This window comes from Pygocentrus nattereri, chromosome 6, assembly GCF_015220715.1.
Source record: "Pygocentrus nattereri isolate fPygNat1 chromosome 6, fPygNat1.pri, whole genome shotgun sequence".
Classification (NCBI taxonomy): domain Eukaryota; kingdom Metazoa; phylum Chordata; class Actinopteri; order Characiformes; family Serrasalmidae; genus Pygocentrus; species Pygocentrus nattereri.
Window position 1 is genome coordinate 5,561,774 of NC_051216.1, and position 13,989 is coordinate 5,575,762.

Consider the following 13,989-nt stretch of genomic DNA (forward strand, 5'->3'; position numbering starts at 1 on the left):
ACACTCAAAGAACTCTTTGTATGAGTGACGGAGAACGTACTGTAGATGCTACTTTGCTGTAAATGTGCTGTTCTTTTCTTCTTAACGGAAGGGCAGGTTTGCTGGTAGCCCGACCTGGCTGACAATTTTACCGCTAAGACTTTCCCACTAGGCATTTCTCTGCTCTTCTCGGTTCTAGATACATGACTGACTGCCAATGTGAGTCATAATCTAGCTAGGTTTGGGTCAGATGTTAGACATGGAAAACGGTGGCAGCCGCTCTACACTCTTAAAACGGATGGTTCTTTAAAGGTTCTGAAGTAAAGAAAACAGTACAGAACCATGAACGATCAAAGAACCCTTTGCTTGGTTAAAGGGTTCTTCAGACTGACGGAGAAGCTTGGCATCATAATGAATATAAAATGGTTTTTTTGCTGCTACATAGAACCTTTTTCAGTAAAAGTTCTATGTAGAACCGTCCACAGCACGTTCTCCATCAATCTGAAGAACCAGTTCACGAGGCAAAGAACCTTTTAACCGTGCAAAGTGTTCTTTGTGCGTTCATGGTTTTACATATAGCCATTTTCTTTACAAAATCACCATCAAAGAACCATCTGAAGTAGAACTTAAAATTAGGTTCTACAAAGAACTATCTACGGCGCATCCTACATCAATCTGAAGAACCGTTTCACAATGTGAAGAACCATGTGGGAGAGTGTGGGTGTATAGAACTAGTTTCTTCATGGAAGAACCCTTAAAGATCTTTTTTTTTTTTTTTAAGTTGTTGGGATTTCCAGTTGAGGGGAATTTTTTGTTGTTTGTTTGTTTGTTTGTTTGTTTTGGTGTTTCCTAGTCGGAGGTCGGAAATTCCAAGCTTTATTCCGAGGCAGGAATATAACCGCCCATTAGCATGGTGCTAACTGCATGCCTTACTCATCACTCACTCACCTCAGACCATGTGGAGCAGCTCAGTATCTCTGATAGACCTGATTATGTGGTTTCTGACGCCGGGTGACGCACCTTTACCTGTAAACATGGATGAAAGCAAACGCTTCTGCCGCTCGTGTCCGTTTTTATGGATAACGGCGTGTCATACCGGCGGACTAACCACACGTCTTCTTCACCAGGCCGCTCTTTTTAAAGCCTGGAGACACATCTATGGAAGCCTTTGATGAAGACGTGTGTGGACTTTGAGGTTTCACTGGGACGCCCCCTCAGCATCATCAAAGCGGCAGTGTAATGCTAGCTGAGCAGTTCATCAAGTGCAGTCAGATGATGAAGGATCAGGCTGATAGCCGCCCCTGTCATCATGCGATCCCACTCAGGTCCTGTAGACTCCCTCAGCCTGAGCACACACACACACACACACAGCGCACTTATGTGCAAACACACTGAGACGGCTCTCCGGCGAGTGGGTCTTTCTGGCGGTGGTGAAGATGGAGCAGTTTTGTTGCCGTCCGAGATCATTTAGAGTGGGATTATAGAGTTTATACTCAAAGGCGAAGTAGGTCTTTACATGATTGTTGAGGCTTCAAGTGAACTGAGTCGTGGAGTTTAAACCTGAACAAAGAACTGTGATGAATGTGACCGAAGTTTGAGGCGCACGTCGCATTAAAGGGCTAATGTCTTACATTTTTCTGCATTGTTGTTATTTTTTGAGGCACGTTTGTCCTACATTTGCGTGGTTTAGTGTGGTAAACGGCCATAATTCATTTCTCATGCCTGCTTTGCAAACGTTTACAAAAATAAAACAGTCTGCTTATGGTACACTGCAAAAAAAAGTCAAATGATCTTCAGTCTAGTCGATATGTCTAATATTTCCCAGTTTGAGATGGGTGCGCACTGATTAAAAGATGATCCAGCTGATTTCTGGACACTTTTCACTTGTTTTAAGTAAGTTTATGACGTTTATTTATTTATTTATTCATTAAAACTTTGCTGGTCTCAAGTACATTTCGTAAAACAAATTAAATTATCTGCCAGTATAGTCAGATAGTTTTACTAAATTAATCAAATGACATAAAAACAAGTAAAATATGTCTAGAAATAAGGCGAATAATCTTAAATTAGGCTTATAACAATCTTAGAATAAGAAATATGACATTTATGCAGTACATTTTGCTTGACAAGATTTTTTGCGACGTACTGTGCCTTTAAGAGACGATCTATGTAAATAATCTCTGTTCTGATTGGCTGCCATGTATTGTGCCTCATTTTAAAAGCCGTCCTGACTGAAACATTCCTGATGGCACAAATAGGAGGAGCTAAACTGCTGTAGGCCGTATAGGCAGATATATGTACATACATTGGAGTCTGTGACATCATAAAAACAGTGAATTCCATTGGTGCCATTTTGGCAGCCTAATTTGCATATACGGATTGAATTGCCTGGAATACTGAATTTGAAACTGAAAAAGCGTAAACATATTAAATCTGTCTATTCTGCCGTAGCAGGCAGATATATGAAAATGCATTGGAGTTTGTGACATCACAAAAACAGTAAATTCCAAACGAGCTACTTTCGCAGCTTATTTTGCATGTGAGGACTGTATGGACTGTATTGACATTTTGAAACTTTTTATCAAACGTTCAGAAAGGAAGGAACATCCATTTTTCCTCAGTACTGGCCCTTTAAAGCGCTGATGATGAAAAGAAGCAGAGCATACATTTCGTGTTTTAGTCTAGATGGCCTGTGGTCCAAAATGTGCTCCCAATATGCCGTATTTGATCTCAGTGTGGTGCTGCTTTATAGCAGAGTCTGTCTCAATCTTCTCCAATTAAAACAGCCCAGATGTGCCTCTCCGTTCGCTCTCAGCCAATGAAGTCGCGACACGCTCTTCAGAATGGCCACTCGGCATGTTTGAGAAGAAAAAGACGTGCAAATTTATGAGTGTTTTTCACCCTGAGCGCCTTTTGCTTTGCTCTCTTCTGTGTAATTGTGTTTGACATGCACATGTTGTTTTATATCCTGTGCTAAAATAAATGCTTCCTGCGCTGTACAGTAGTGAAGTGTCGCAGAAGGGGACGGTTTTACTGACATGCTGTTTTACTTTATAAGTCTACTGTAGTGCCACCGCACTTTGATGCTCTAGTACATTATCTTTTATGATAGATATTCTGGAACAAATGGGCTCACGCGCAAAGTGAGGGCTTTAAGAGCCCCATATCATGGAAAAACTAATTGACCTCGCTGTTTTGTAAAACTAAAAGAGGGTTAATGTAAAGTAAACATTGCCAAAGTTTTAAAATGTGCCATTAACAGTCCCCCCGCCCCCCCAAACCATACAGCATATGAAAACTGAACTTCAGAACAGCTCAATTCATTGTGTCTGTGCATATATATATATATATATATATATATATATATATATATATATAATGTGTGTGTGTGTGTGTGTGTGTGTGTGTGTGTGTGTGTGTGTGGTACACTTATTCAGCCTACAGCGGTTTAGCTCCGCTCACTCACACTGAAGTTATAAGGAGTGTTTCAGCCTGGATTGCTTTTGGTAGGAGGGTCAATACAGGGCAGCCAATCAGAACAGAGCTAGTTTACATATATCAGTCTTAAAGCCACAGTATCAAAAACAGACTTTTTAATTTTAAAGGGTAAAGAGAGGTCAAAAATCGGTCGCATACAAATGAATTCTGACCATTTTTACTACGTAAAGCCTCAGAAATGTTGCAAGTAGATTTTGAGAAAAAACAAAAATTAGAAAAACAAAAGCTTTTAAACTTTAAGCTTTAAATTATATTCATAATCGACTATGCATGTCAGGAATCAAATTTCCAGAGTTTCTCTCATCACAATCATAGGTGATCAGCCAAAACATATTTGGGTCCAACATACTGTTATCTCTAAATACAGGGAAAAGTAGGCCTGTCCTGATCTGATGCAGAGAATCAGGGATCAACTAGTTCTGATCTTTTTTTTTTTTGTATTTTATTCTCGCCGCTTATACATTTTCGGAAGGTAGCAAAAGAGGTCTAGATGTCTGCAGTGCAGCGTTGTTTTACCGCGGAAGATGAAAACCTGTGATATCCGCAGCTCCAGTGTTTCCACTTCGAGCTACGTTTCATCTAAACATGGGCACATAAAATATGAGCGAGCAGCTTTTATGCTTCGAGTTTATTTTTTTGCCCCTTACCGCACTGAGCATGCTGCCAGAAGCACATGCAAAATGACATGTTTTGTACTCGTGAGTGCCTGAAAACTAAACTAGCTTCCCCAGCTGTGTGGCTCAATGACAATGGGAAGGTTGGGTTGGTATCAGCCAATCCTCAACATTAAAGTTTTCAGTTTTATGAGCCAAAAAAACTGTATCACGCAATCCTTTAACGAAAAAACATTAAATAGCTAAAAGCAGCAGCAACCGCCAGAATTTTTCCATACTTTTGTCCATGTTTATAGAAAGTAGTACATTATACAGTATCAGAAACTTCATGATCTATTGAGTATATTAACGATTACTTTGAGCCAAAGTGTGTGATGGATTTAGGGAGGCAAATTTGTGAGGTATAAGCTTCCAGTACCTGTTAGCTGCATCAGCCTTGAGGCATCATTGAAAACTAAAGAGATGATCTCCAGATCCTTTGAGAAAGGTTTAGATTTAATCTTATTTTTGAGCATGATGCCATTTGTTTACCTTGAGATAAAGTCTAGAAAACTGTATCTTTAGGTAGTTTGCGTTCATTGTTAGTGAATCACGCCTCAGTTTCACGCTCTCTGTTTCTGGCTGTAGCATCTTATCAAAGCCCTCCATCAGTCATCATAGTTCTGATTGTGCTGCGTATGATGGAGGGGCTGATATAAGGCCAGCTGGGCGGTGAGAGCTCTGAAGCTTTGCTGTTTGAGAGACGCTGATGTAGATTTTGCAAAGGAAAGAGCTCCAAATCCCGCTCCTCACTGCCAGGCGCTCAGGCCACGTTATCTGCCTGCCAGGCTACACTCATCCACCATAGATCGTCCTGCTGTCAGCCACACAGCATTTCCAACCTGCCCCACTGCCACCCCTGCCCCACTGCCACTGGCCTGGACAGTAAACTGCTAGTTAAAATGACCAAAATCAAAGCGTTTACATCGATAATGCACATGTGAGTCCGGGTTGATAAAACGATGGCGCCGTCGTTGTGTTCATTAATCCAGTATTACTGTGTACCTTTCTCCTCCTAGGTGGGAAGGAAGGAGTCTAGCAGTCCACTTACAACAGTGTGCTGCAGTAACACATTTAGCTGAGTTACCTAACATATTTTAAACTGCTCAAAACAGACATTTCCCTCCCTCTATCTTCTCATAAATATCAATAATAATAATAATAATAATATAGTTTTATATTGACCAGATTACAAGCATCCACATTTGCTAGAAACATACCAAATGCATATATTTGAATACACATTGAGGAATTTAGTTAAATACACATACGGCACTACTATACAAAAGTAAGAGACCTCCCTTCATTTATTTAATTTCCGGTCGATACCGCCTTTAAATACATATTATTAATAATAGATGTAAGATAATCCACTTGCATAAACAAAAGGAAAGTTTCTAAAACTGTTCAAAACGCTCCAGAGAAAATGGGCCTCCTAACAACCACCTGGAAGACCTGGTCAACCCCAAAACTGCCCCCATCAGATAAACAGCACTGAAAGCTTTGATCTCTGAGAGAGAGGAGAAGATCAAGCTGCTTCAGATCTGAAAACATCCACAGGTGTTTCTGTCCATCCTTCCACTGTGAGAAGACCACTCGGCGCTGTGGGTCTGAAAGGACGTGTAGCTGATCGAGAAGAACCTCACTGAGAAAAGGAGATGGACACATCAAACAAAGAAGCCGGATGACGGACTGACCACCCCAGAGTCCAGACCTCAGCACCACTGAATGGGTTTGATTACTTCAGAAAATCAACCAGCTTCTCAGACTGAGCTTTGGAGGCGTGTCTGCAGATTCTCTGAGGAGCTGAAGAAGCTCCTGAGAAGAACGGAAAATGGATATTATATTCTTATTAGAGGCTGGGTATACAAAGCAGGGGGTTTGAGGAAATGATCTTGGAATAGGCAGGAATTGTGGCAACAAAGGCTGCACGTTCTGTGCAGAGCAGAATTGGTTTGATATCTTAAATGATAATTTAACTACTTTTGGAAATGATTTGGTGCACCATGAGATCCCACATTTTGATTGCATTATTTTGGCCTTTGTCATTCCTACTGGCTGTTCCATCATCCAGAGATCAGCTTCTCCGGGATATTGAGGAGCTGACTCCTCCCACCCTCACACACCTGCCTACAACCTACTCATCAGCCACCCTTTATAACCCGGACTCTCACGCTGCCTCCTTGTGAGTTATTGCCACTCTCTGTGCCTTCATTGAGCCGTTATCCCTGTATTTTGGTCTTTCCTGGTTTTTTGACTCTTTGCCTGTCTGTACTATGATTGTTGGTCTTTAAACTCTTGCTTATTAAAGATTCTCTGCATTTGCATCTCACCACCCTGTCCGAGTGTTACAGCCTTAATCAAAATCATTTGGGAAAATTGATTTGAATTCTCAAATATAGAAGAACCATTTATACTGTGATGGATTACAGATCATAACAATGCAGTAGGATTGCAGTGCATGCTTTACCCTAACAGAACATCAGAATTATGGTTACCATTAAGAAATCTAATAAAATAAGAAATATCAAATGCATGACTGAAAGCAAGTAGCCATAGGAATGAGCTCCGGTGCCAGCTTGATACTGTCAGTCCCTCAGGTCATCGTTCATGCGTTTAGATCCACTGTAGATCATCCTGCTGCCACAGCACTTCCTGTCTCTCTGTCCCACATCCTGCCCTGGCCGAATGCTCCCACAGCCCTCCTGCCCCCAGGTGCTGCTGGGGCCAGGCCAGCGAGGAAAAGGCTGCGCAGCCACCATCTCTGGTCTGATCAGAGAAGCCTGGACCACACAGGGCAAGTGCAGGCAGGTCAACTTCCTAAATGGCTGGCGGTGACAGCTTTAACCTTTCAATGTGGCAGTTATCAAAGCGATAACACTGCAGTTGCATGTGACTCAGTTATGACTCAGAGCTCATTGGAAAATGCAGATTTGTAATTAGAAGAAGAGAACCCCAATTCCAGTGAAGTTGGGACGTTGTGTAAAACATTAATAAAAACAGAATATGATGATTTGCAAATCCTTTTCAACCTACATTCAACTGAATACACTACAAAGACGAGATATTTAATGTTCAAACGGATAAACTTCATTATTTTTTGCAAATACTCATTAATTTTGAATTTGATGCCTGCAGCACGTTCCAAAGAAGTTGGGACAGGGGCAACAAAAGACTGGGAAAGATGACACCTGTTTGGAACATTCCACAGGTGAACAGGTTAATTGGAAACAGGTGAGGGTCATGATTGGGTATAAAGGGAGCGTCCCTGAAAGGCTCAGTCGTTCACAAGCAAGGACGGGCGAGGTTCACCACTTAGTGAACAACTGCGTGAGCAAACAGTCCAACAGTTTAAGAACAACGTTTCTCAACGTGCAACTGCAGGGAATTTAGGGATTTCATCATCTACAGTCCATAATATCATCAAAGATTCAGAGAATCTGGAGAAATCTCTGCAGGTAAGCGGCGAGGCAGAAAACCAGCACTGAATGCCCGTGACCTTCGACCCCTCAGGCGGCACTGCATTAAAAACCGACATCATTCTGTAACGGATATTCCCACATGGGCTCAGGAACACTTCGGAAAACCACTGTCAGTGAACTCAGTTCGTCGCTCCATCTACAAGTGCAGGTTAAAACTCTGCCATGCAAAGCGAAGCCACATATCAACACCACCCAGAAACGCCGGCGCCTTCTCTGGGCCGAGCTCATCTGAGATGGACTGACGCAAAGTGGAAAAGTGTCCTGTGGTCTGACGCGTCCACATTTCACACTGTTTCTGGAAATTATGGACGTCGTGTCCTCCGGGCCAAAGACTGGAAAAGGATTGTTATCAGTGCAAAGTTCAAAAGCCAGCATCTCTGATGGTGTGGGGGGGGGGTGTTAGTGCCCATGGCAGGGGTAACTGGCACATCTGTGAAGGCCCCATTAATGCTGAAAGGTACATACAGGTTTTGGAGCAACATCTGCTGCCATCCAAGCAGCGTCTTTTTCAGGGACGTCCTGCTTATTTCAGCAAGACGATGCCGAGCCACATTCTGCACGTGTTACAACAGCGTGGCTTCATAGTAAAAGAGTGCGGGTACTAGACTGGCCTGCCTGCAGTCCAGACCTGTCTCCCATTAAAAATGTGTGGTGCATTATGAAGCACAAAATACGACAGCGGAGCCCCCCGGACTGCTGAGCAGCTGAAGCTGGACATCAAGCAGGAATGGGAAAGAATTCCACCTACAAAGCTTCAACAATCAGTGTCCTCAGTTCCCAAACGCTTATTGAGTGTTAAAGGAAAGGTGATGTAACTCAGTGGGAAACACGCCCCTGTCCCAACTTCTCTGGAACGTGTTGCAGGCATCAAATTCAAAATGAGTGAATATTTGCAAAAAACAATAAAGTTTATCCGTTTGAACATTAAATATCTCGTCTTTGTAGTGTATTCAGTTGAATATACGTTGAGAAGGATTTGCAAATCATCGTATTCTGTTTTTATTTCTGTTTTACACAACGTCCCAACTTGGAATTGATGGTGATGGTCATTGATCAATGATGATGATGATGTATTATTTTGCAGAAAGAAAAGAAAAGTCATCTTTTGCATTCTGCCATGCTTTTGTCAGTTTTGCCATTGAAACGAGTGCAAAAAAGTCCAAAGTGCTTTTAAATGTAAATCTAATACAATTCAAAATTACACTAATAACTCTGGATGTCTGAGGGTTAAATTTCCACCCAATCCTCTGGGTTCAATGTTGGAGGCATTTGAATATCTATATTTGGCTGTAAGCACAGAGCACTGGGCATTTGTCCTAAGGGCAGCTGCTAATGCTTCCCACAGGATGTCTCCTGTCTCCTGCAATGATTAGCCATGATTTTCCTGATCATAAAATACGCCCACGCTGATCTGCATTAAGAGTTAAGCACACCACAGATGGAAAGAGAGATTGTGCTGAGACTTTTGAGCTTGGATATGCAAAATCAGTGTAAGAGGCTTTGAAGTGTGACATGTTACTTGCAGCTTGGAGGGTTTGTTGTGATCGGTTGTTGTTAGCTTTGGCCTGGACTGCGTGATTTCATTTGCTTATCTGCTTCATTAAATGGAAACTGCTTCCTCTCATAGCCTTCGCTACGGACCTTTTTAGGTAAATTGAGTCAGTCTTCATACCTACAGGAGATAGAAGACTCGAAAATAAACCACCAGCACATAAACCACAGCGTAAAGAATTCATGATGCCTCCGAGCGCGAGTGGGTGTTTGACACCTGGTTAGGGCGACCTCCCACTTGAAGAGCTGCTGATAACAGAATGCAGTGGAAAAGTGGGTTGGAATGGAATTGAGTAAGAAACAATGGGGTGAAAACCATAGATGGGATCAGGCATCTGACCCAGTAGTATGGCATTAACCAACTAACCCACCACCCCTTCAGCCTTGGAACCAGTTAAGCCAATACCTCAGCACCCAGCAAACCAAATGCTCCAACATGCCACCACATAACTCACCAACCAGCCCAATATCCCACCAGCTAACTATCCCTCTACTATCCCAACACTGCATCACCCAGCTAATCCAATACCTCAACATGCAATTAAACCAATAATCCAATACCCCATCACTCCTCAAGCCAACAGCTCAACTAACCCACCACCCATACCTCAACACCCCACCATCCAAATAATCCATTACTCCCTTAACCAACTAGCCCAATACATTGTCACCCAACTAACCCAAAAGCCCAACATCCCACCACTCAAATGACTCAATACCCAAACACCCAACTAACTCAATACCCTATTTACTCTCCATCATCACAATACCCCAACTAAATCAATATCCCAGCTACATCAATACACCGTCACCCAGTAGCCTAATACCCCAACAACTAGCCCAATAACTCTTCACCCACCTAACCCATTACCCTATTAACCACCTAATTCAGAATCCCTAAAACGTAATAACTAATACCCCACCGCCTAATTAGCTCAATACTCCAACATCCCAACACACAGCTAATCCAATAGCCCAACACCCTGCCAACCTACTCACCCAACACCTCAGGCTCCCATCTCTCAACCACCCCGAAACACCATCATTCAGCTTACCCAACAGCCCAACATGCAGCTCGCCCAATAACCAATCACCCAGTTGACCCAATACCCCACATCCAACTAACCCGATCCCAGTAAGGCACCCGTGTCAATACCCCATCCCCCAATCTAACACGCCAACATCCCTTCACCCAACCAACCCAATACCCCATGTGTTAACTGACTCATGAGCCCAGTACCTCACCACTCAAATAACCCACCATACCAGCCAGCACACCACTCCAACACGCCACCCACTCTGTCCCCCAACTCCCCTACCCCAGTCCACCATCCAACCCTGAGCTCCACCCCCATGTAGGGGAAAGCACACCCAGGCTGAACCATGCCCGAATGACAGAAAATAACGTGGTCGTCTTTTTAAGCGGCAACTGCTCACACAACTGAAACCCAATACTTCAGTTTTGACAGACAAAACTCGACTTATCTCTCAAGCTGTTCAAGCTGTGCTGTGTCCCGGGGCGGCTGTGAGCGGGGGGGCTATAGAATGTGGAAGAGCAGTGATGGGGGGGTTGTTTGTGCAGAGGCTGTTGATAGGGGCGGGTGCTGGAGTGTCTGTCAGTGCTAAGGGTGGCCTCTCTTCCTCCCGGTAATTGGATCTGAAAGTTTATAACAGGGGCTGACAGATGAGCGCAATGTTGAAAGGAAGGGAGGGGCTTCCTCAGCCAGACGCTGAACTTGGCCCTGTCATGCAGAGCCACGCAGGTCCAACGGTGACTCACAACAGAGAATCTATTTATAACGATTTGTTTGTTGTATTATTCCAGCAAGATGTGACATTGTTTACAACAGTTTAATGACTACTGACATGAACAGATATCAGTCGCTGCATTGGTGAATCACCAGCATGATTTTGGCTACAGGGGAATTCCACTGATTTTTCTGCCTAATTCAACTGATCAGATGTAAACAAAGTCATTTAGAGCGGTTTGATTGTAGAGACGCTGTAGCAACAACGTGACGCATGGAAATCACTCACGTACATATTTAAATCTCAGATAAGACACTTAGAATAGAAATGAACAACAACACTGGGTTTGCAAATGAGTACTTTAATATAGCTGAATATTTCTATATGTTATAAATTAAAGCAGTCATTAATGAGTTTTTAAATTAAAGCTGGTGAATATTATACAAAGTAAAGTCATATGCAAAAGTTTATGCACCCCTGGTCACGTTTTATCGAATTAAACAAAAGTTATTGAACACATTCCCTATAAAGAACACACTTCTGCACATTTTAATGCATAATTACTGTTTTTTTACTACTTTCACCACAACAAAGACCAAGTGAAAACATAAAACATTGAGTAAAACGTCACATGTGGCCTGTGCAGAAGTTCTGTTCTTTGTCCAAAATGTTAAATATGTTAAAATAAATAGGAATTGTGCATTAAATGTGTAGAGGAATGTCATATTTATGGTGGAATTGTTTTTTTTCCACTTAGAAAATCAACGCAACATGTCATTTGACCCAGGATTTTGTGTATGAATATACAATGTGTTGATAATTAGACTTGTAACAAATAGCACTGAATGACTACACTGCAGGAAAGAGCTGCTGTTTCAACTTAAACCAAGTACGGAACCAAGCTGCGTTACGATTTTAAGTTGATTAAACATCTAAAAGTAAGCTAACAGGACAATAATATGTATTTTACATTCTTTTCACGTATTACTTTTTAAATTATTTTATACAATTACAGTGTCTTATTCCACTGGCAGGTGATTTGTTTTAAGCCTAATTTCTCAAAACATGTAAAAATGTATAGAAATATGTCACATTTTCTTGTAATATTCTTACAGCAACTTCATAGTGATAAATAATAGACATGTAAGTGAAATTTAAGATGTTTTCATTCACTAGGATGTGATTTTTTGCAGTGAATGAGCTCAAAATGTTTGCTTAAGTATTATGATGTTGCAGATTGTAACTGACATTAAGTCTAGTTACAGTAGAACAGGGCATACAAACTGAACCAATCTGCTGTTTTTCCCCACCAAACTGCTCTAACAGTCGTTGCCCAGCTGCACTGCGGTTGGTTGCTAGGAGCACTGATGTTTGCCAGACGTTAACCTGCGTTTCCTGCGCCGTGTGTGTGTTTTTTGCAGGTTGTGGTGGACCACATGAGGAGGAAATGCAAATGCCACGGCACGTCGGGCAGCTGCCAGCTGAAGACCTGTTGGCAGGTGACCCCTGAGTTCCGGATGGTGGGTTCCCTGCTTAAGGAACGCTTCAACCTGGCCACGTTAATCAAAGCCCATAACCGCAACACGGGGCAGGTGGAGCACGCTCACCCGCACCACCGCAGACGGGCCAACAGCCACGACCTGGTCTACTTTGAGAAATCGCCGGACTTTTGCGAGAGGGACCCTGGGTCAGACTCGGCTGGGACGCAGGGCCGAATCTGCAATAAGACCAGCCAGGGCATGGACAACTGCGAAAGCCTCTGCTGCGGCCGCGGACACAACATCCTGCAGCAGACGCGCAGCGAACGCTGCAACTGCAAGTTCCACTGGTGCTGCTACGTGGTGTGCGAGGAGTGCAGGATAACAGAGTGGGTCAGCGTCTGCAAATGAGGACCAAAGAGACAAAAACACATTATAAAAAATGATCTATATCTAGAGAGACGTTAAATAACGGGGAGAGACTGAGGCCTCCTGTTTTGCGATGGACTGCCGCCGTGCTGTTGCCAGCAGCCCAATGGAAACTGGGTGAAGAGCTCAGAACTGACTGACATGCTCTTGACCCCAGCTGTGCACCCCACAAGTCCAGTCACACTAGTTTGGACTTGCACTGTGTGTGATTTCAGAAAGTATTTTTTAAATTAAGTAAGTTAAGGTTTTAAGGTTGTTATTAAAATATATATTGTGGAGTCTATTGATAATAGAGCACTCAATGTTAACTCAATGTCTTATTTTTTAAAGCAATAGCTTGTCTCTAATTCAAATTTAGACAGTTATCTGAATGTAGACTGTCAGACACGTTTGATTCTTTAGGTTTATGCTGGAGCTACGAGGCTTAGATATAGATAAGAAGTAATAGAGGCATATAACCACTGACCACCCATCCATGCTCCGCCCACAAATGCATCCTTTTTTAGCTGTTGTTGCGAGGTCGGCTTTACCTTCACCGATAAAACACTTATAAAAGTCCTATACAAATTAAAAGACTTCCTTTTAATTAAAAGATTTGGTATGAGCACCCTCAAAATGTACCATCCATATATACCATATATGGAAATTGGACTGCAAAAAAGGCTTGTTTTAAACTAACTGCTTTTGTCATGTCATTAACCAGCTCATTTACATATATCCACCTATCAGTTATAACGAGTTTTCCAGTTCAGATTGCTTTTTTAATGAGGTCCAGCCAATCTGAAAAGAGCTCATGTACTCTAAATTCACTCTAAATGTAGGTATTGTGATATAAACCGAGTCTGTTCTACAGTTTCTCATTAGGCTGAATGAATAACCGGCTCTAAATGTAGGTATTGTGATATAAACCGAGTCCGTTCTACAGTTTCTCATTAGACTGAATGAATAACCGACTCTAAATGTAGGTATTGTGATATAAACCGAGTCCGTTCTACAGTTTCTCATTAGACTGAATGAATAACCGACTCTAAATGTAGGTATTGTGATATAAACCGAGTCTGTTCTACAGTTTCTCATTAGACTGAATGAATAACCGGCTCTAAATGTAGGTATTGTGATATAAACCGAGTCCGTTCTACAGTTTCTCATTAGGCTGAATGAATAACCGAC

General features: G+C 42.3%; 1 protein-coding gene across 1 annotated transcript in view; it reads left to right on the forward strand.

The window, feature by feature from the left end:
* wnt10a (wingless-type MMTV integration site family, member 10a) overlaps positions 1-13,693 on the forward strand; it is a 44,901-nt gene extending 31,208 nt beyond the window's left edge. The window contains exon 4 of the mRNA XM_017724015.2: positions 12,334-13,693. Coding sequence (XP_017579504.1) covers positions 12,334-12,801 — 468 coding nt within the window. The 3' untranslated portion in view covers positions 12,802-13,693. The remainder of the gene's footprint in view (positions 1-12,333) is intronic.
* Positions 13,694-13,989: the final 296 nt, after the last annotated feature.